Raw genomic sequence first — 24664 nt, forward strand, 5'->3', positions numbered from 1 at the left:
TAGCCATGAAGTGCTTCGAGCAGATAGTGTCGCTGCACATCAGGGACTGTCGACCTCATCCCTTGACCCATCTGTAGAGCGCTGACCCAACTTGAAAACAGGAAGAGCTATATAAGGATGCTCTTCATGGACTACAGCTCAGAATTCAGCACTATAATCCCAGACATCCTAAATCCAAATTAGACCACCTCCACATCCCCCCTGCCACCTGCTCCCCGATCAAAGATTTCCTCACAGGACTACGCTCTCAGCCCCTACTGTGTGCCCTATACATCTATGACTGAACCCCAAGCCACCCAACCAATATCTCTGTCCCCCCCGGACCTGCACTGGCTGCACTTCCTCCGTGTCTCGAGAAAGAATAACCTAGAAGCTGCCGCTGGCCTTCTACCGCTCCTCAGTTGCTGTGTCCCAATTCGGGGTATGCACGCTTGAAGTACGCGCACTACGCGTACTACGGACGGTGCGTACTATAAGTACGGGAAGTGCGGAAGTGAGAGGCTTGTGAAATGGGACGGTATATGCTTCGTCGCGCTGTTCAGGTTGCCTAGCAACCATGATACTAACCGCGAGACACGTTACATACAGCTTTGTTTGACAGAAATGAAGGAGAAAATTGTTTTGTTGGTCATTCATGTTTGTCATGACATCACTTTGATTAGTTGAGTATCCGAGGCTGAGACCACAGGACTGTAAAACATGATTCAAGGGCTTCATTTCTGTACTGAACAGTCATTTAAGATTAGCTAGTAAATAATAATTAGTTAATGTTGTTCATGAGACTAAAGTCATCTCACTGTGGTAATGTAAATATAATATGGCCAATATTATAGTATTGTCAGATTATATATATATATATATATATATATATATATATGACAAGCTGAAAGTCAGTGATATATATATATATATATATATATATATATATATATATATATATATATATCACTGACTTTCAGCTTGTTGTGTTTGTGGATATATGACTGACTTTAATTATCCATAAAATCATCAGATTCTCTGTAAGATTAAGGTCGACTATATGTATATTTACAAGTAGAGGCTTTAAAACCAAGTCAATGCTGAAAGTACAAACATCACTAGTGTCACACAACTTTGCCGACATGTGGCCAACAGCAATGTTTTAATGTTCTTCATTATTAAACATTCGCACATGAATAAGTGACGTCATATTCAGTACTTACTTTTGACAGTTCACTCTTCGGCTGCTCCCTTCTGCCGTATTTTGCGGCAAAATTATCCACACCCACCGCCGCGCAATGAATTGTGGGATATATGGGACCACGAAGCGTGCACCGGACCACGCTTGATATTTGGGGAAATCGACGGCGCATTTGGAGTATGCATTTCAAGTACACTTCGAATTGGGACAGCCGTCGTCGCGTGGCGGTGACGTAACCGCACTTAAAATGCGTACTTCAAGCGTGCAGACCCTGAAATGGGACACAGCAAGTGAAAAGCGTGCTCTCCTGCTGCCTTGGTGTTTGGTACACACTACTGAGAACTGCCACAAAAAATCATTGGCTGCCCTCTGCTTACCTGGAAGCAATCACAGGTGACTCCTTGCACCCCGCCCACCACATGTTCGACCTGCTGCCCTCTGGTTGGTCGATCAGGTCCCACACTTCCAGAAGCACAAACAGCATGGTCATCTCATAAATGAGATCAGTACAGTGATTCCAACAAGTGGATGTAAGACAGAGTGTACGGCTGCATTTTTCAATATCATGGTGCCCGTAAACCATTTACATAAAAAACATTAATTAAAGATAATTAAAGAATTGAGACCTACAGATAGCTAGTAACTATAGCTACCTGTGTTAGCACACTTTATTATTTCTTTTTTACTGACTAACTAACTTCTTTTTAAAATCCCCCCTGTAGGGTTTGGAGTTTTGTTGATTTTGCACTGGCTTCACTTTTTACCCTGGTGTTTGTCAGGTTACTTTACCTAAAACCACAATCTTTCCCCTAAACCTATTATTGCTGGTGTCAGTGGGTCAAGACACTGATGCCAAAGGACACGTAGAAAAATAACAACAGGAGCATTTCTAAGCTCTTCAAAGTACTGGGTGTACTTAGGTATGGTTGTCTCGTACTGCAGCACAGTTGCCCTTAATGATCCAGGGCCGAGTATGTATCAGTTTGTTTCAGCATCTCGCCTCCTTTCTTGGAGTGGATACACTTTTGAAAAATGTTGTCTGTTCATTGGTTAGGAATAGGGCTGCCACGATTAGTCGACTAGTCACGATTACATCGACTATCAAAATCGTTGACGACTGATTTAATAGTCGACGCGTCGTTTGAAGCTTTGTAAGATCACAAAAGACGCAGGAATAAGTAGTAGGATTTAAGAGTGTAGTAACGGACTGAAACAGAAGATGGCAGCACTGCATGTACAAGGATGCCAGCTGCCGTTAAACCCCGAAGAAGAAGAAGCTGTGTCCCAGAATTCATAGCGCAGCCCAGCTCAGTTGTCAACAATGGCGGCAGCTAGTTAGTTTTAATATTACTCTTATTATTCTTTCTGGGTCACAAAATAAACGTTTAACATATTTTCAGGCGAGAATGTAGCTGTGTAAACCTCAAATATCTGCTCAGTTTATCAAGACACCACATATTTTCAAAAGCGCTCCGACGTTTTCGGAGACGTCTGTTACCCACTAGCTCGATAGCTAGCCGGGGGCTAGGCTCACTAGAGCCGTGACAACACCGGACTCCCGGCTAATTGTTTTCAAACCCACCGCTGTCTTTCGCTACTCAGGTTAAACATGATATATAAGTCACTTAGATAAGTTAAAAATGTTATTGTTTGGCTTTTTTTTAGTATTTTATTTGTTCCTGAGTAAATCGGTTTGGCTGAGATTAAAGTTATAGTTTTTACACAGCTGAATAAACATCAAGCAGACAGCTGATTATCAGAAGTGTGAGATGCTCGAGAATTTACTCTGGTGTCCTGTTATATTTTAGATAGCAAGGAGTTTATTAAACTTCACCGAAACAATCTGCAAATTTCATTAAAATTTAATAAACTATCATCTTGTCTTTATTTTTAGTTAGCACAGACCTTAAACACTTAAAGCTGTAAGCTAATGATAGTTATATAAGAGCAGATGCTGCTGGTGCAATAAGCTGTACGTTTTACGTCCAATGGACGCATGATCTGATTAGTCGACTAATCGCAAAAATAATCGGTGACTAGTCGACTATCAAAATAATCGTTTGTGGCAGCCCTAGTTAGGAAGTGGCATACTGTTTTCACATATTTGTTATTTCAACTCAGCCAAGTTTACTATGTCAATATGTCTATTAACTCTGGAGAAGGCTGTAAAACTGAGAAATTTGTCCAGGATGAGTGGATCAATCAGTAGAGCTCACTTCTATCTGATGACAATACTGAATTGAGTTGCTCAGGATATCCTGAATCTTTCTGTCAGTAAGCACTGCCGTTTTGTTAGCTGGCGTTCATAAAACTTTGATCTAACATTGTTTGACTCAGACACCTGGAAAATTAATCCTGACAATATATTCAACCTGTTTAGAGGGAAAGTGATTTTTAGGACACAGAAGCCTAATATTAGCTGTTGTAATGTTAGCCCATAACCACCCGCCTCATTGTCAGTTGGTCTTTACTTTATTGATTTAAAGAGCACTCTACACAGGATAAAAACCACAAAGTGCTTCACAATAATGGTGGGAGAAAAAGGAGACCACAGGTCTAATCTGCTGACAATAAGTAATTGTAATAAATAGTGAGTAAATAAGAATATTTATGAATGTTTTTGTGCGTTACAGCCCTGAGTTTGATTCAAAGGATCTGATGGTGTGAGTTAAAACAGGGCTAAGATCAGGACCTAACGTAATGATTTCAAACCTTTTGCTCATTCAAATCCACGACAGCAGTGCTGAGATTCTTGTCAACAATAAAATCCAAGTATTTAACAGAAGGTGTTACAGATTAGACATTGTTCATATCCAAGGACCCAACCTCAGACAAAATCCTTTTTGATTTAAAAACATTTGTGATTGGGTTCAGTCCCAAAAAACCCTCGTCTGTCCAGCTCAGGGTTTTTTGTAGCTTTGGTTTTCTTAATCTTACCTATGTGTAAGCCTCTTATCTTGACTTTATCTCTATCCCTATGTCACTCACAGCACACAGTCATCTGCATATAAGAACAAATAACTGGAGGAGCAATGTTCATCTCGTTTATATTAAGGAGGTTCTCCACAACTGATTCTGCATTTATTTCTTCTTGTAGTCAGGTAGGAATTTCTTCCACTTTATGTTCTGCAAACAGAACATAAGAAAAGTTCATATATTAATATTTTGCTGCTTACAGTAAGAACTGGAATACATGGTATTCTTTCAGGCTTACACTTTTACTCCAGGTGGACTTTGACTTCTTGGTCTTCATGTCGTCCAGCGTCTCATAAGTGTTGCCTTGAACAGCGGCTGCCTCACCAGGGATCTGCTCGTAGGTGTCATCTCGCAGCCTAGCAGGAGTTGTCGCCGGAGGAACCTCAGCATACATGGCATCTCCTTGCTGGGTTGAACGGCTTCCAGACCCCTCAGAGGTCTGGTACAGAGGGTTGGATCTTGATATTTCCTGGTCATCATTGTGCTCTTCAGACCTGATCGCGCTTTCATGGGGTGCGTGGAGAGAATAGGTTTGGCAGGTAACCTTCTTTCCTGGAGCAGGCGATGTCAGAGATAGGCTGCTGAGCTGGTTGGAGCACTCCTCCTCTGTGGTGTTGTTGTCCAGCTGTGGTAGGGATTTGCTCCTGCTCTCTACTTGTGTCGACTGAGAGGTTGTGATGCCAGGAAAAAGATCACCAGGGTACATTGTGTCAGTTGCATCAACTGAGTCTTTGTTAGACATTACTGCTGAGTTTGTGTTTGCCGTGATCCCGTCTGCTCTGTATGCGTCCATCTGGGATTTCATTGGATGGGAAGTTGTATCAGGCAAGGAACCACTCAGGGTAAATCCTAGAGGAATCCCTCTTTTTGGTCCTGGAGGCATACCCTTAATAAAAATGAGAGTGACAAAGTAGTCCAGTTACACAATTCACTAGCATTTCTTTAAATTAAATAAATTTCATTAGATTTTATTTTATTTAGCACCAATTCATAACAATATTTGCCTCAAGATTCTCTATATTTGCAAGATGAAGACCCTAATATTTGAGAGAAAAGCCCAAGAATCACATGATCTACTTTTACCAAGCACATGGGCACGATGGAAAAGAAGAACAGCTGACTGGACGTTGAGTCATTTTCACAGAAAATTTTGACTTTTAGTCTTCTGAATGAAAAGACGAACAACAATGAATTTTAGTCTAATTTAGGCATCAAGATCAGCTAAATATCGTAAGATTATAGTTAATTAATCTAAAGTTGATTCAGTTAACAAAAATATTAAGTGTCCAAGTTTGACCACGTTGCTCAAAAAGCATATTATTTTCCATGAAATCAAATGTTCATTAAACGTTCAAGTGTTGAGATTTTGTTGTGTTTTTACAGAGCGTGGCAAATAGGAAAGTTAAACTGTTCCCTGAGGCAAATCAATGTGTGTGAAATCTTAGCAAACAAGCAGATTACTTCTGATTGAATCGCTTCCAAACTCGCGTCACGTTTATACTCAACTTTCTTTATGATTTGTTCTCATCTCTCCAGAATATTTTCACCTCATTTTCACTCGTTGAAAAATGTGTCAATTCATTTCATCATTTTTATCCTTCTGCATTATTTTTTATTTTAGTTTTCATCATTTTGCTTTCATCAGAAATAAATCAGTCACCAAAGTTAACAGTGGATCTGATGGCAGTACAGCATACTGGAACTGTAGATATCACACAACATATTTAACATTCATCTGAAGAGAAAGTATTATCTATAGGTGAAACTGAAACACTAAGTCTGAGTGTCATGGTCCTGGGTCATGTGACCCAGTATTCTGAGTTTCTTGATGTTTTTGTTCCTTTCAGTCTAGTTTCATTTCAGTTTATCTAGTTACATTCTGTCATTCCTAGGTTACAGTTTTAATTCATGATTTATCGAGCTCCCATTGGTCTCATCCCTGTGTGAAGTTTTCTGTGTTAAGTCTTCGTGTGTTTTTCTGTCATGTTTCATGTCCAAGTTTTCTTTGTTTGTCTAGTTCGAGTCATGTCTGGGTCTCGTTATGTTTCCCGTTTTATTTTGAAGGATCCTTGTGTTTTTTGTTTATTGTATTTAGCTTCACATCCCCTGTCATTATGTTAATTGTTGTCAGCTGTTTTCCCCATGTGATTGCGCTTCCCCTGATCATTCCTTATGATCCGTGTGTTTCTGCTCAGTCGGGGTCAGATCGTCTGTTATCCTCACCTCATCTTTTCATAGTTTCCGTTATTGTGTCACTGTTTCATAGCCTGCCTAGTTACTCTGTGTTCATAGTTTCTTCATAGTTCTTTCACAGAGTGTCATAGTCTTTTTAGTTTACACGGTGTTCTTAGTTTCCTTAGTTTTGCCAGTTTCAGTGTTCTCTGGTGTTTTTGTCATGCCATCAGCCACAATAAAGGCTCGCTTTATTTTTGGAAACCTAGTTCTGTCTCCACCGTGTCTGCATCTGGGTCTACCTCTTCTTCACACCGGCCCACCCCGCCGTGACACTGAGATTTTATTCTCAGTAAAACTGAGTAGATTTAAACTCCACCTCAGAACAGGCAGGACTTTCTGATGTAATTGTGATTTTAGCAAAAGTGATATGCAGGTGCACTGTCCTGCTGAAAGTCTCCATCAAGTAACTCTATGGCCATGAAAGGCTGTTCAAGGGCTTCCAAAAAAATAGGTGCTTTCAGTTGGCAGCGATCAGACTGTAGCCGTACATCGTTCTGTGTCATATATAAAATTGTGGGTTTTTTGTACGTGTGTGGAGTCGAGTAAGGAAACACATTTTCCACACGTTAGTAAACCTTTGGACCTGTTTGCTGAAGTTAATTAAAGCACACCAAACCAGAATCTGTGTACTTCAAATACACAGAGACTAAACAGAAAATTCAAGACCAATGTTACCCTGGCCCAACAAAGATCGCTTCAACAGCAAGGCATGTAATAGAGTAAGAGTACGGTAACTTCAATACAGGCCTCTCTCATACTGGATGGCAAGACTGTAAGGTTATTAATCCTTTATTTATCCAGGTAAAAAATCTCATTGAGATTAAAAATCTCCTTTCCAAGAGAGACCTGGCATCATGGCAACAAAAGTCACACACCACATAGGTATATAACATTTAAAACAAATACAATATCCCATACCAACATGTGTAAAATATACAATAACAGATCAAATTAAGAGTACATTAAAAACAATCACACTGAGTAAAAGAGCTGTTCTCTCGTTCCTTTAAGACAGACTTAAACTCTCCCGAGGTAATTCTGATCATTTCAGTTCCTTCTGCAGATTATTCCAGGAAGCAGGGGCAGCGTATTTAAAAGCCTTTTCCCCCAATTCTGTTCTGATTTTTGGGACAATCAATTGTATGAAAGCATCGCTCCCATCACTGACAAACTAATAAGTTCTAAATGTTATCAGGAGAGTGCTGCTCATAGGGGGTCATATGATTGTTGGGTTTTTCTCTGTATCTATGAAGCGCCTTGAGGCGACTTTTGTTGTGATTTGGCGCTATATAAATAAAATTGAATCGGTTCATGCCATAAACGTGTAACAGCTCTCAGGTCCAGAGTTGACAAACAGTTGCAGTTCTTGCTGCTCACACCCGATACTGAAAGGTTCACTTCTCTCTTACAGAAATGCAACACTGGATCATTTTTCTCTTTTTTTGGATCAGTGCTTTATTTGTCTGTATTACAGGTTATGTCACATTTTAGGTCATATTTATGCAGGTTTCACAAATGTTAAGAATTACTGTGTTTTTGGTCCATGTTTGTGCTTGTAATTCTTATCATATACATATGAAATATATCTCTCATATTATGTTACTTTGCAATCTTTGTTGTGTTGATGCACAAAATGAGCTTTAACTGTAAAGTTGGATTAAACTGATTTTGCTGTTGGATGCTGCCACCGAAAGCAAACATTTAATTATTGTGTGGATGCTTTAAGGCATCCACACTATTGTTTTCCTGTTTCTCTTTATTCTTTATACTTTATTATTATTATTCTAGTTGCCACTTTTTGTACTTTTTTGGCACTTAACTACTTCCACAATTTTCAGCCGATTTTCACCGTTCAAATTTTAAACTATTTTGCTATTTCTGCTAATGTGCGCTATGACTTTTGCTATTTTTTGCTATTATACTTTTTAAAATATTAAGCTTTTTTCCTTTAATTTGTCCCATTGAAATGAATGGAAAACTTCCGCAATTCTGCTAAAACTTGCTTGTTTTTGAAACTTAACTACTTCCTCATACTTTCACCTAGAACAACCATTCAAACTTTAAAATGTTCACAAATTATTGGGCTATTCATGCATGATTCAGCTTTTTCATATCTGTTACCGTTTTCATCTTATCCCTCTTTAAGTTTTGAGTTGCAAAATTGTGATTTTTCACAAAATACATGGGTTGTTATGGTTGCTATGCAGTTGGTTCTAAGTGAGCTGCTGTACCTTTGGCAATTTTCTCTTCATGTCCGAACAACTTCTTGCTACTTGCTCAATTTTCACTAAACTTCCACAAATTATACATCAAAACGTAGGTATTTTTGCTGGCTTTCAGAAAATGTCATTATCATTGTTGTGGGATTTATAGAATTTTGTCAAATCTCCTCAGACCAACACAAAGTCTGAAAACACTCCATAGAAAGTCAATGGAAAGTTTGTTCAAAATCACCGCTTGATTTCTGTAATGAGAGGCATATTCGAATCGTCATATCTCCTTAACGAAGCGGCGTTAAGACATGAGGCTTGTCCCGATATATCTTCAGACACTCCTGACGCTCACAATTCAAGAATTTTTGTCTCACCTATTACCGTTCTGAGATGAGTTAGACTTGTTTGAGGGTAGGAAATTCGTCCTTCGCTCAGATTTCTTCAAATTTCAAACTCTGGAAATGAGGCAATTTTTTCTCTCGTCATATCTTTTTAATGGATTTCCACAGAGACCTGAAAATTTCCATGACTATTCACCAAAGCCTGCTGTCTCTTACGGTGAAAGAATGATATCGATACTCCAAATAGATTTAGAGTTACAAAGCGTTGTTTGAGGGGAAGTCAAGGCAGTTTTTGCTTCGCCTCTACTCAGTTATGGTGCATTATAAGTCAAATATCTTTAATAATTCATATTTTAATGATAAATTGTGAACACTTTAAGATTCCCCAATCTCTTCTGAACAAAACGGTGTAAGAATGACCGTTCTAGCCCCTACGGTTAGGAAATTATGGTCATTTGTTTGAGTTTAGTCCTCACTATGAGAAATAGACTGCAAAAATCCTGTCTCTCTGCTGTGTGTGTAAAAACGGCTTCACCTCTTTTGGCGGGAAAAAGTACACAGCCTCTCTGATTGGTGGATTCAAATTTAGCAGCTCCCAGGCTGCTTGACTGACCTAAAAACTGGCTTCTCTCTCTTTCTGTGTGTGTTATAGTATTTCTAAATGATAGTATTTCTGCTTTTTATAGTATTTCTGCTAAATTATAGTATTTCTGCTAAATTATAGTATTTCTGCTTTTTATAGGACTTGTGCTCAATTCTAGCATTTCTGCTTTTCATATGATTTGAGCTTTCTGCTTTTTATAAGATTTGTGCTTAATATAGTATTTCTGCAAAATATACTATTTCTGATTAATTATAGTTTTTCTACCAAATCATAGTACAGTATTTCTGCTTTTTATAGTATTTATGCTTAATATAGTATTTCTGCTTTTTATAGTATTTGTGCTTAATATAGTATTTCTGCTAAATTATAGTGTTTCTGCTAAATTATAGTATTTCTGCTAAATTATAGTATTTCTGCTTAATATAGTATTTCTGCTAAATTATAGTATTTCTGCTTTTTATAGTATTTGTGCTAAAACATAGTATTTCTACTAAATGTAGTATTTATGCTTAATTATACTATTTCTATATATTACTGCCAGGTCCCCAGGCAGCCAATCCGATCTGAGGACAGACATTCAAATTTACAAATCAGAGCCTTCACGGCTTCCCAGCCAGCCAATCGTATCTGAGGGCTCAGGCATTCAAATTTGCATATTGGGGCCTTCACGGCTTGTAAGCCAGCCAATCATATCTGAGGGCTCAGGCATTCAAATTTGCATATTCGGGCCTTCACGGCTTGTAAGCCAGCCAATCATATCTGAGGGCTCAGGCATTCAAATTTGCATATTGGGGCCTGCAAAAATCCTGTCTCTCTGCTGCATGTGTAAAAACGGTTGCAGCTGTTTTGGCGGGAAAAAGTACACAGCCTCTCTGATTGGTGGATTCAAATTTAGCAGCTCCCAGGCTGCTTGACTGACCTAAAAACTTGCTTCTCTCTCTTTCTGTGTTGTGTTATAGTATTTCTAAATTATAGTATTTCTGCTTTTTATAGTATTTCTGCTAAATTATAGTATTTCTGCTAAATTATAGTATTTCTGCTTTTTATAGGATTTGTGCTTAATATAGTATTTCTGCTTTTTATAGTATTTCTGCTTTTTATATGATTTGTGCTCAATTCTAGCATTTCTGCTTTTTATAGTATTTCTGCTTTTTATAATATTTGAGCTTTCTGCTTTTTATAGGATTTGTGCTTAATATAGTAGTTCTGAAAAATATAGTATTTCTGATTAATTATAGTTTTTCTACCGAATCATAGTACAGTATTTCTGCTTTTTATAGTATTTGTGCTTAATATAGTATTTCTGCTAAATTATAGTGTTTCTACTTTTTATAGGATTTGTGCTTAATATAGGATTTGTGCTTAATATAGTATTTCTGCTAAATTATAGTATTTCTGCTTTTTATAGGATTTGTGCTAAAACATAGTATTTCTACTAAATGTAGTATTTCTGATCAATTATAGTATGTCTACCAAATCATAATATATCTGACACAAGCAGCATCTATGCGATTGTGTGTGTGTGTGAAATCTAATATACTAGATTTCTAAAAAAAAATCTAGTATATCAATATTTAAATTTACATATATTTTTTCACATTTTCAATGCCAATTTTGTGTAATGACGGAGTTTCCCACTACCCGTGAATGCCTCTTTTTTATGTCTCCTGCTGACTCCTGAATCTCCGCCCACTCTCTGGTCGATCCCTGCCGGTAAGCGCTGCTACTCTGTCTCTCTTCTCTGAAATGAAATGTCTATAAGCTGTTTGAGTGATTTACTGAGTTGTTGTTAGTGACTTATAAAGCCAGTCGAAGTATAAGTCATGTTGAAGTAACACAATGGCTGCTTTGTTAGTGAAACGTTGTAATTTTAGTATTTAAAAGAAGTGTTTGGTAAGCTAGCCCTAACAGCCAAGTGCTAACGCCTAGCCTAGCTCCTAGAGGCCCAGTGTGAAATTAATATGGTTCATTTGATTGTTTAATACAGTTAATGTGTTGTATTTGTTTCATTCGGTGTGTTAGTGTTTCTGAGTCTCTTAGGGAAGCTCAAGTTACTTCTCCTCTTCACAAGTCAGTCAGTTAAAACGGCCTCATTCTTTAGGTTGTAATGTAATAAGCCGCCATTTTAGAACCACTGATTAGCTGCTGAAGCAGCAGGGCCGGCAACTTCAAAGGAGCCATTTTACCGCCTCTGACTGAAAGCCGGGAGAAAAAGAGTCACGTGCCTGTGCGCGTGTGTTTGTGTTGTGGGTTAATTAACAGAAGGGAGAGAGAGAGTGAGGATAAAACACATAATATAACAAAATAACATTTCTTAACAAGAAGAAGTTGTTTTTAATTAATCAATTTTAGTTTTTTAGTTAAATTTTAAGAACTGTTTAACAAACACTTGTTTGTGCAGTTTTTTTTTTTAATATATCCAACACCTGCAGCTCTGTTTAACTTCTCACTTTGTGAAAAATTAATGAAATATAGGCCACCTTCAAATAAATAAAATGCAGCAGTGCACCATTAATATTATAAATATGATATGTAGATATTTAAAACAACAGCATATTAAGTGATACTAAATGATACTGTGTGCAGATAATATCTTTAGGAAGCAGAATTTGAATGCAGACCAACTCAAATGTCGAAGCCTACAAAGATATCATCCAAGCTTTCATTTATGATTGCTCATGCTTTGAAATTGTGATGTCAGAATTTTATAAAGTGTGCAGTGCTAGGTGTAGCAAATCATTGCTTATTAAATCTATTGTGTTATCTAATAGCACCAAACTAATAGAGCTATCACATAACTGAGAAACTTGTGTGGTTTATTGCAAACGGATGAAACCACATTTTACCTTAATGAAGACAGTAATCTTTAATAAGGTGTAGAAAAAAGAGGTGAGTTGTTTGTTGCTGTGGTAAACAAAGAAGTGTACTGAATCTTTTGGACTACACAGAGTGATGCAGTATTGACTGTGATGCTGATTTGAGTTGTCTCATTCTGTGTTTTTGTGCTTTGTCTTTTGTTACAGAGTGAAAGAGATCTTTGGTTTTGCCTTTGCTGGTAAGTAAACAGTGATTGTAACTGAAGCAGTATGAACCTGGCATTGCGTAGCACATTTGGCAACTTACATACAGTAGTATGACTTTTTGTGATATGTTTCCATTTACTGATGGGCAAAAACACAAAGTCAGGATTTATTACGTGTAGCAGCAAAGCCCCCACACAGAAACTCTGACTGTCCCTGAAAATGTCCCTGAAGTTTAATAGCCCATTTATGTATGATATCAATTTCTTATGGCTTATCAAATCCAAACATAGCTAAATGTCAGTTGTTCATTTTCTCCTTATGTTTGTGGATTTAAGTAGCAGACAAAACAATTAAAGTGTTTTAGGGGAGTCAGTATAAGTGGTTGCTCAAACACTTAAGAGCTGCACAGGTATTGATCTATATTGTCTCTCAAATTCTGCTGATGTATTACATTAAAGTCAGAACACTGTAGAAGTATTTTGCCTGACTCGGTATAAGTAATAGCTTTAACAGTTAAGCAATAATAAAAACGAAGAGAACCAGAGGTGTGAGTGGACATTGTTAGGTACATTACAGCCATTGTGTCGAATTAGTTTATTACTTATTTAGTGAATATAATGTGTTTTAAAATTAAATAGAAATGTTGCCAAAAAGGGACAATTTTAAGTAGGTGGCCTGAAACTGTCTGCTCTAACCTCAGTGTGTTGGTTTTGTTGGACCATATAATATTTACAGTAAGTGATTGTAGCAGCACATCTTGGTGTAAGTTTATAGACTGTTTGTTTTTATTGTGTTAATAGAATTTGAATTCAGGCCATTCAAATTCTATTGCAACATACATAAATATTCCTAGCAACTGGTACAATGAAAGGAATTTTAAGTTTAATATTTTAAGACATTTCATTTCACAAAACATTCTGCACCTCTGTTATTGTAACATGTCAGTATTTACATGTATTTTAGGATTTGCATATTCATATCAGACTAACCAAAACATGATGAGGTTTTCTGTTGCTTCTGATTAAAATAATTACTTTGTATTTAATGTTTTTAACCTGAAAGGACATTAAAAGTTTTGGTTTTTCACACTTTATTAGCTCTGACCTGTTGTAGAAAATGTTGGAGCCACAAGGCTTCTGTGTAGGAAATATTTGGTGTGTCCTGCACTTGTGCCAACAAATGTTGGTGCCTGTTCTTTGCATTTCTGTAGTAATAATGCTTTTATTACACTATTACACTACTATAGCCATGTGAGACCCTGCAGTCCAATTATCTCCTCTTTAGACTACAGTAAACTTAAAAAAGCTTAAAGTAATTGAGGATTTTACTAGTTAATTTGTGTCACAGTAAATTGGATTGTGTGAAGAGGGTCAACAGTCTGAATCATCAAACAGTGATCTGATGAATTGTTTCTTTTCTCTAGACTGCTGATCTGATTGTCTCAAGTCTGGTAAGTAAAGGTTTTTCTGAGGTGCAGTGCTGGGAAATGTTTCTCATTTTAGGAGATTCAGTTTAGTGCAGTGAGTGAGCACAGATATTGGTGATCATCAAAAGTCATCAAATCCTAGAAAAATCTGTGTAAACATTTCCAGACCTACAGAGGTCGGTAGGTTATTGTAGCAGCACATATTATTTCACATTAGAGCAGCTCATGAACAGCAGTTTAGGTACAATTAAGTCTTCAAGTAGGGCCTTGTGGATTTCAAAGCTTCTTTCCCTTCATTAAATTAAGTCACTGTCTGAAAACTGCTCTTTGAATTAGTCTTTTAATTAAAGATTTTGTTGATGACTGGAAAAAATCAAAAGCACAGATACAGCACTCATTTCTGTATTTTATGATTAAATGATCTACAAAGAAATTATCATCATACTACATTTTTAATTAGGCCTTTAAATCGGACATTATAAGTACGTCCTAGATTTAGTGGAGTGCTTATGGCTGTGTATTAAACATACCCCAAATGTGACTGAAATATGTAGAAACTGCTTTGTAGGAACCATCCATCTCCAAATTTCTCATTTTGCCAAAAGTCATACTGAATAAAGTATTGTTTACTTTTATGATGTACTGTTGTCCCAGGTAAATACACACAGAAACAGTGATTTGAGAACTTTGGGAACCTGTGATGTGGCATAAATTTTAAGTAGGTGGCCTGAAACTCTCTGCTCTAACCTCAGTGTGTTGGTTTTGTTGGACCATATGATATTTACAGTAGGTTATTGTAGCAGCACATCTTGGTGTAAGTTTATGGACTCTGTTTGTTTTTATTGTGTTAATAGAATTTGAATGCAGGCCACCTCAAATGTTAAAACCTACAAACATTCCATACAAGCTATCATTTGTGATTGTTGCCTACTTCTAAATTGTGACATCACCATTTGATAAAGTGTGCAGTGCTAGGTGTTGCAAATCATTGGTCTACTCTCTTAAGTAATCGAACCTAAATTTTGGAGCATTACATGAATCAGAAACTTGTGTGGCTTATTGCAAATGAATAAAACTACATATTACCTTTATGAAGATGATAATCTTTAAAGAAAAACAGAGGAGAGTTGTTGTTTGTATTCCAGCTGTGGTAAACAAAGAAGTTTCTGGGATCTTTTTGACTACAGAGAGTGATGCAGTATTGACTCTAATGCTGATTGGAGTTGTCTGATCCTGTATTTTTGTTCTTTGTCTTTTGTTACACAGAGTGAACAGATCTTTGGTTTTGCCTTTGCTGGTAAGTAGACAGTAATGGTAATGTTTAGTAATTTACTTGTGTCATCTTGCCATTCACTCATGGGCAAAAACAAATAGGATTTAGAATCTGTAGCAGCAAAGCCCCCACACAAGACCACTGACTGCCCCTGAAAATGTCAATGAAGTTTAATAGCCCATTTTTCTCTGATTTTAATTTTTGATGGCTTATCAAGTCCAAACATAGTTAAATGTCAGAGATATCTTTATGCAGTTGTTTGATTTCTCCTTATGTTTGTGGATTTAAGTATCAAACAAAACTATAAAAGTGCTTTAGGTAAGTATAGGTGGTACCTTAAACACTTAAGAGCACCACAGCTATCGATTTTTATTGTCTCTTTCATTCCACTTATGAATTAGCATGAAGTCGAAACACTAGAAGTATTTTGCCTGAGTGACTGTAAGTGATAGCTTAAACGCTTAAGCAATAATAAAATGTAAGAGAAGTACAGTTGTGAGTAGGTATATTAAAGCCAATGTTTTAAAATTAAATATAAATGTTGCCAAAAAGGGATATACTGCAAAACATAAATATTGCTAGCAACAAATACAATGGAATGACTTTTTAGCGTAATATTTTAAGAAATTTTCATTAGACAAATGGTGTGCCACTGTTGTTGTTGTTGAGGTTTTCTGTTGCTTCTGATTTAAATAATTAATTTGTATTCAACATTTTTAATCTGAAATGAGATTAAAAGTTGTCGTTCTTCACATGTTATTAGAACTGACTTGTGATAGAAAATGTTGGAGCCACAAAGCTTCTGTGTATAAAAATATTTGGTATATCCTGCATTTGTGCCAACAAATATTGGTGCCTACTCTTTTCAATTCTGTAGTATGAATGTTTTTATTAACATGTTAACATGTTATTAAACATGCCATCTGAGACTCTACAATTAAATTCAGCTCATAAAGCCTTAAATAAATTGAGAATTTTACTAGTTAATTTATGTCACAGTAAATTGGATTGTGTGTGAAGAGGCTCAACAGTCTGAATCATCAAACAGTGATCTGATGAATTGTTTCCTTTCTCTAGACTGCTGATCTGATCGTCTCAAGTCTGGTAAGTAAAGGTTTGTCTGAGGTGCAGTGCTGGGAAATGTTTCTCATTATAGGAGATTCAGTTTAGTGCAGTGAGTCAGCACAGCTCTTGGCAATCATCAAATCCTAGAAAAGTCTATGTAAATATTTCCAGACTTACAGATCTCTCTTATCATCATACTACATTTTTAATTAGGCCCTAATATCGGCCATGCTAAGTTTATTGTAGATTTAGCGGAGTGTGTATTAAACATGCCCCATATTTGACTGAAAAATGTAGAAACTGCTGTATAGGAGTCATCTGTCTCCAAATTTTTCATTTTGCCAAAAGTCATACTGAGTAAATTATTTGTTACTTTTATGTTAACGGCTCCCCAGACATTATGATATACTGTTGTACCAGGTAAGTACACACAGAAACGGGAATTTGAGACCTTTGGACATTTAGGAACATGTGAGTTGAGTGCATGTGAAGTGTTTAAAGCAGGTGGTCTGAAACTGTCTGCTCTAACTTCATTGTGTGGGTTTAGCTTGACCATATAATGTTTATAGTAAGTTACTGTAGCACCACATCTTGGTTTACAGACTCTGTTTGTTTTTATTGTGTTAATAGAATGCAAAAATGTCCTTAGAAATGTTCCACCACCATATGTTAAACATTTTCATTCAGTTGAATCTAATAATGTACTGTACAACTCTTCAGTGTGTAATGATATATATGTTCTGTATTTTTCGGACTGTAAGGCGCACTAAATTCTAAGGCACATTAAGCCAAACAAAACAGATAAGTCAAACTTTATTCAACTCATTTACAATAACTCTCAAAATTGTTCAGTCGTAAGACATAAAATACAGAACAATACACTCACTTTTCAGGATTTGTGGATTGATGAATGTGGATTGATCAGTTTGAAATCTGCTTCATAAGCATGGCTCTCAACAGGTGCTAGGCCCTTATACACACACACCATATTATGTTGAAGCACAGTACGAATTACTCTACGAGGGTGTTGACTATGGTAGCCATGCTCCGACAATACATCAAGTGGTGCGGCTTTGTAGCTTACCATAGTCATACTAAAACATTTGACAGATTTTTGAGTGCCGTGTACCACATAGAATTTGTTTGAAATCAGTAAGCACAACCATACATAAGGTGCACTGTCTATTTTTGAGAAAATTAAAGGCTTTTAAATGTGCCTTATAGTCTGAAAAATACGGTAAAGCCAGGTTTATTGGAAGTGTGTCTAATTCCACTTTCTTTCTGTCTTACAGGTGACCTGCTGGCGAAAACCCTCTCCCTCTATCATTAACAAGCAATTCAGTCTGTCCTATCACTCTCCCTCTCCCTGCTCCATCTTTTTTGACAAGCCATTCTATCTTCTATCATTCTCCACCATGAACTCTATCTAATTTGACAAGCTTGAACCTGAGTTGAAACGCAATCCTGTGACTTGAAATCAAGTTTTACCAGAATCTAAGTTTTTGGAATTGAAGTTATCAGAACTTCGTCAATCTGTATTCAGAATTCTGAGAGATCTCCGCTCTCACTGCTCCATCTTTCCTGTCGTTAAACTCTCTCACATCCAGTCATTTTGCTGGAAATCACAAGTAGAAAGTTAAAATTACAGTAGTAGAATTACAGTACAGTAGAACTCACAGTAGAAACTACTTACACAGCCCTACATTTGTCATTTTAATTTTGCATTACACTTTGGAATAAACATTGATTGGCTGTTTGGCTTAGAGGTACAATTACTTTGATAAATTATATAAAATATACACCTCTTCTTAAAGGTTTATTTGTAATAAGACAATCTGGTTATTTTGTAATTTATACATACAGACTGCTGTATTTACATAAATATTAAATTAGATTCAAATACATTTTTCAAGTCTGTTTCATTGACTATAACATTTGACTACAAGTTTAAACTATTATTATTTAAGGACAAACCCTTTTTTTGTCACTCAGTGTAAGTATTCAGTTACAATTGTCATCTAGAGGCTGCCCTGAGAACCCAGACTTCCTGTTTCCTGACTGCTGCAGAACATCCAGCTGAAGAATCCTCATCGCCTGTCATCTGATCACCGCACCATCACAGCTCCTTATATTTGCTTTAAATTTTAGATATCTGAAAGATTTACACAAAGTCTACTTCAAAGCTAAGAGTTTTATTATAGCCTGTTGATTGTTGAGATTTATTCTGCATATTACTTTACAGAAGTATAGACCTATTTATTAACCAGTCTGGTTAAAAAAAATAGAAGTAATAATATACAGTTTTTGAAAAAGCTACAATAAAACTGTTTTTAAAGAACTTTCAATAACCTTTATATTGAGTTTGTATTTAAGTTAGCCTTTTACATTAATTACATAGTTATAAGAACACTTTACCATTTGTATAGTTTTACATTTCTCCATTTGATAGAAACTTGAGGAGTCATTCGTTTTTCAGTGTTTACTGGTTGAGTTTTGTTTACATTTGTGTATAAATACATATAAGGGCCAGTTTGTACTTGCACAAAATGCCAAGGAAAGGTCAAAGGTCACAGTCCCAGAAGCTTAGATGGCAAAAGGAGAAGGAACAGGTAAATGTTTCTCAGACCGGTGAGCAGGTAAAGGTGTCTGTTACAAGTATTCCCAGTCCAGAAGTGCAGAGCAGCGTTCAGACAGCCGCAGCGTCTTATGCAGATGTGGTAAAGAGAGGTGTTTGCTCATCATCTGTGCCAAATGCTAAAGTACAGCAGATAATCCAGACTGAACCCCAGGTAACTGTGCAAACGCAGCATGATGGAGAAGCTCCAGGACCATCTCATGTACAGGTTACAAACAGTGAAAGTCGTCCACGAGTGAGTAACATCTGTGCATCCCGAAGCCAGGCTTCTCCTAGGTATGGAAAGTACCGGAATCAGCAATGCATGGCGAACAGTTTGGTTTTCCTGTCATTCTTACACGAGGATGAATTCATTACCAGAGCAGATCTAAACCGTGTGTTGGACAAAGGCCATGTCGTGTATTCAGACGCCAGAAAGAGGTTTGTGAACAGCGTGTTTCTAGCCTGTGATGAGCTTCCCACAGTGGTCACCAGCCGCAGACAAGAGTATCAAGTGGACATGTCTCAGTTTGCTCGTTATGGCACATTTGATGGTACAGATCATCTTCCGAGCCTTGAACAGGGACTACAGTGTTTGGCTTCAGAGTTTCGCTACGCTTTGCTAGTCATGGGAGGAACAGTCATCGCAGTTTGCAGGCTGACTTCAGGTGAATACGCATACTTTGACCCTCACCCACGTAAGTCTACAGGAATGCCATTGTCACTAAGTGTAAGTGGTGGAACTGCAGTTATGTTAAAATTCACACGTCTTAATAACATGATTGACAGGATCAAACATTTGTACCGAATGTTTAGCATCGCACCAACCTGCACTTATGAGCTACAGCCTGTTGAGTTCCACAGTGAAAACGTTGCTGACCAAAGAAATGCTGATGAAAACAGACAAACAGCTTCAACTGTTCCAGCACCAGCTTTAAATGAACCTGAATTTGAAAGAGTGGATTATTCAAATGAGGCAGCTGCTGAGCTGAACAATCGTCCTTCTGATTATTTGGAAATAGAAACCTCTGCATCTTCTGTAAGAGACACTCAGGTAACAAAAGATTCTGTTCCTCAGAATGATTTAAACACTGCTTCCTGTTTAACTAAGACAACAGAGGAACTCTCACATAAACTGTTGAAGCATACTAAACAGCAAAGGAGAAAGATTAGGAGACGACTATTGGTCCAAGAAAAACTACCGCAGAGAAAGGAAAATGAGAAAAAGAAAGAAAGACAGATGTACACTTTTGATGAAAGCTTTAAGGCAAAGAAAAAAGATTCTAGTAGAAAGTCTCATGATTCTGATCACAGTAAGAAAAAGAGTGTGTACAAAAATAATCTGTATAAACTCAATGCTACATACAGAGAGAAACAGAGAGAACATTTTAGAAAAATCTATAGAGATAGTGCTAAAATTAGAGAGAGAAAAAGAGAACGTGTCATAAGGATGTATAAAGAAGATTCTTCATTCAGAGAAAAGCAGAAGGAACGTATAACAAGAACATATAGAGAATCTCCCATTTTCCGAGAAAAGCAGAAAGAACGTATAACAAGAACATATAGAGAATCTCCCATTTTCCGAGAAAAGCAGAAGGAACGTATAACAAGAACATATAGAGAATCTCCCATTTTTCGAGAAAAGCAGAAGGAACGTATGAGAAAAACATATAAAGAATCTTATAGACAATCTCCTATGTTCAAAGAACAGCAGAAGGAACGTATAAGAAGAAATTACAGAACTTGTGCTGGATTCAGAGAGAAACATAAAGCTTACATGAGGTCATATGTATATAATGTATACAAAGAAAGTGTAGAATTTAGACAGAAAAAACATTGTTACATCACTAAGCGTTATGGAGAAGAGAGACAATTTCAGCAACAACACAAGGACAATATGAGAGAACGAATGAGAGTAAAATATTGGAACAGTTTTTCTTTTAGACAGATGCATAATATCAGATGTGCAATGAACATAAAAAGAAAATATCGCCAGATGCATCAACAAGCTGAAAGTTTACAGTATCATCCAGATAACAGTATAATGAATGAGGCCATATCTCGTTTCAGATCCAACATTAAGTCAGCACCATCTTATGTTTGTACTGTTTGTCTAAAAGCTTCTTTTCCTAATCAGGTGAAAATCTGCAAAAGAGAAAATTACTCAAAACACCAAACTGTAGCTCAACAGTGTCTAACTGGTAAATTTGTTCATGTGTGTGATGAAGCATGTAATGATCACTGCAGCTTTCCTGTTGAGAGAAAAAAGGAGTATATCTGTCACACGTGTCACAGCTACCTCAAAAGAGGACGCATGCCAAGGCTTGCCGCTGTCAATGGTTTAGAACTGCAGGATATTCCAGCTGAACTGTGTGATCTCAACATTCTGGAGAGACATCTGATTGCCAAATGCATCCCATTTGCTAAGATTATTCCACTTCCAAAGGGCAGACAAAGACTCATACGTGGTAATGTGGTGTGTGTACCATCTGAAGTCCAACAAACAGTTGACTGTTTACCCAGACTCAGAAGCCAATCACAGATAATGAGGATCAAGCTGAAAAGACGACTGTGCTACAAAGGCCATCAGCTGTTCCAGACTGTCACCTGGTCTAAACTCATTGAAGCTCTGCGTAAACTCAAACAGATTCACCCACAGTACACAGATGTTGTTATCAGAGATGATGCATTGCTTTGTGATCCAACGTTACCTGATGATGACAGCAGTGATGAAGCCAGCATGGGAAGTGATGATTATGATGAAGCAGATCTAATGGAAATTGACAACTATGAAAAAGATGCCCTTTTGTGTGAAAGTGAGTCTGAAAGTGAACAAGCTATTAATATGCAATCCTGTGATGAACAACCAGAGGAACAAAATCCAGATGAACCAGAAAGTGATTTGAACAATGGAGGTTTTGCTCTAGAAAGTTGTCTGCAGCCTGTTGACATTTCAGAAGAGATTCTCTGTTTCACTGATAACACATATTGTGTGGCTCCTGCAGAAAGAAACAATCCTGTTAGCTTCTTCAGAACTCCTCATTTGGAAGCGATGGCATTTCCTGTGCAGTTTCCTACTGGTCAGAATACACTGGACAAAAAGAGACTTCTTAAACTCACACCAAGTGCTTACTTCAAGACAAGGCTTTTCAACATTGACGCAAGATTTGCTAAAGACACAAATTACCTGTTTTTCTCACAGTTTGTCACTGAAATACACTTGGCTAATTCCAGCATGACAATACAGCTAAGGAAAGGTAAAACTATGACCAAAGATGGACGCAAAATCACATCAGGAATGTTACAAAGTAAGACAGAAGTAGAGAAGCTGGTAAGAAATAAAGATGCAATCAGATTTATGCAGCCACTCAGAGGAACTCCAGCTTACTGGCAGAAAACTACCAAAGATTTATTCAGTATGGTTCGTCAAATAGGAACACCTCAGTTCTTTGTCACTTTCTCTGCTGCTGAGATGAGATGGCCTGAAGTGATTCAAGCAATAAAGAGACAGCAAGGTGAAGAGGTTGATTTTGAAACCCTGGACTGGTCAGAAAAGTGTGAAATCCTAAGATCAAATCCAGTAACCACCATGCGAATGTTTGATAAACGTGTTGAGGCTTTGTTCAGAGATTTGCTTTTTTCTCCTGCACAGCCCCTTGGTGAAATCATTGATTACTTTTACAGAGTAGAGTTCCAGCACAGAGGTAGTCCGCATATACACATGTTGCTGTGGATTCGAGAAAAGGTAGAAGTAGATGTGGATGATGACCAAACTGTCTGTGACTTTGTGGACAGATACATCTCGGCTCAACTCCCTGATCCAGAAAAACAACCTGAACTGCACAAAAAAGTCACTGAACTACAAAAGCACAGCAAAAACCACACAAAAACATGCTTTAAGAGTGTGAACTCTGGTTGTAGATTTGGGTTTCCAAAACCACCAGCCACAAGAACAATGATTGTGAGACAGGATGAGGATTCAGACACTGAAGCTGCAAAAGCCAAACTCAGACCTTTGATGAACCTGCTGAAGGAACCTGAAGCTGCTTCGCTCACCATAGAGCAGATTCTGTCACGATGCAACTTGACAATGAATGAGTATGAACAATGCCTCCAAGACATAAACAAGAAAACAGCGCTGATTCTGAAACGTGACCCAAAGGACTGTTGGATCAACAATTACAACCCTCACCTGCTTGAAGCCTGGAACGCAAATATAGATGTCTCATTAATTTTGAATGCCTATTCATGTATAGAATACCTCTGTAAATATATAACGAAGAAAGAATCTGGCCTCTCTGAATACCTGAAGACAGTTCTTGATAACTCTGCAAAGAACACGGTCAATGAATGTGATGAAATGAGAGCTGTGATGCAGGCTTACTCAAAAAAGAGAGAAATCAGCGCACAGGAGTGTGTGACTCGAGTCTGTGGCCTAAAAATGAAAAAATGTTCCCGCAGTGTTGTATTTGTACCAACAGATGATAACCCAGTAAAAATGAGTCGCCCCATGAGCTATCTGGAAACCACAACACATGACAGTTGTAATATTTGGATGACAAGTTTGAGTGATAAATACAAATGCAGACCTGAGACACCAGAATATGAGGAAATGTCGCTGGCTGATTTTGCTGCGCTGTGCAGGTTGGTGAGTGGTCCAAATGAAGGAAAAGATGTGCTTCCTCTTCTAAACCAGCTTGGATTTGTACAAAGGCGAAAGAATGATAAACCAGCTATAATCAGGTATTACCATTGTTCACAGGAAAAAGATCCTGAGCAATATTATGGTCGACTGTTGAGACTTTACCTTCCACACAGATCAGAGCAGGAACTGAAACCACAAGGGTTCCAAACCTATCAGTCCTTTTACAACTCAGGTTTTGTGCGACTTCCATGTTCAGACCACAGTGAGTCTGTGAAAAGGGTTGTGAAAAGAAATAAAGACAAGTATGAGAAGAACTCTGAGGATATTGAGAGTGCACTGGAAGAGTTTGAACAAAATAGGGATGTTGTGATCGATGAATGGTGCAATCTGGCTCCTGAATCTGAAGTTGTGAGGCTGCAATGTGATGAGAATCTTCCTGAGAGACATGATGATGATGAGAACGAACAGGAGAATGTCCCCGACTACAGTCGTCAGTCTGATGCTGTAACAGAGATCAGAGCCATCAGAGAACAACCTGCAGTCGATCCAGCCGTGGTACGCGTCATGTATCAGAATCTGAACCAGAAGCAGGCCTGCGTGTTCTATGCTATAAGAGACTGGTGTATTCAGCGAGTTTGTGGTTTGAACCCAAATCCATTTTTCTTCTATATCAACGGTGGTGCAGGAACTGGAAAGTCACATCTGATTAAATGTATTCACTCTGAAGCATCAAAGATCCTGAGCAGACTGCCTGCTAATGCAGAAGAAGCTGACGTATCAAATCCAACTGTTTTACTGACTTCATTTACCGGGACAGCAGCTTTTTCTATCAATGGCTCTACATTACATTCCCTACTCAAACTACCCAGGAGTCTGAAACCACCCATTCAAGGACTTGGTAACCAACTAGATGAAGTCAGATCTGAGCTGATGAATGCTGAAATTATTGTTATTGATGAGATTTCGATGGTTTCAAAACCCCTTTTTGCTTATGTGGATGCAAGACTGAAACAAATCAAAGGCACTCAGAGACCTTTTGGTGGAATGTCAGTTTTAGCTGTTGGAGATT

The 24664-nt window shown here is 37.6% G+C and overlaps 1 protein-coding gene across 1 annotated transcript in view; it reads right to left on the reverse strand.

Moving 5' to 3' along the window:
- Window positions 1–935: 935 nt before the first annotated feature.
- The window catches only part of sh2d7 (SH2 domain containing 7), a 36061-nt gene continuing 12332 nt past the window's right edge, over window positions 936–24664 (reverse strand). Inside the window, exons 5-6 of the mRNA XM_085156586.1 lie at window positions 4395–5042; window positions 936–4306 (exon numbers count right to left, since the gene is read on the reverse strand). Of these exons, the coding sequence (XP_085012712.1) occupies window positions 4262–4306; window positions 4395–5042 (693 nt within the window). The 3' untranslated portion in view covers window positions 936–4261. The remainder of the gene's footprint in view (window positions 4307–4394; window positions 5043–24664) is intronic.

This window comes from Neolamprologus multifasciatus, chromosome 1, assembly GCF_963576455.1.
Source record: "Neolamprologus multifasciatus chromosome 1, fNeoMul1.2, whole genome shotgun sequence".
NCBI lineage: Eukaryota > Metazoa > Chordata > Actinopteri > Cichliformes > Cichlidae > Neolamprologus > Neolamprologus multifasciatus.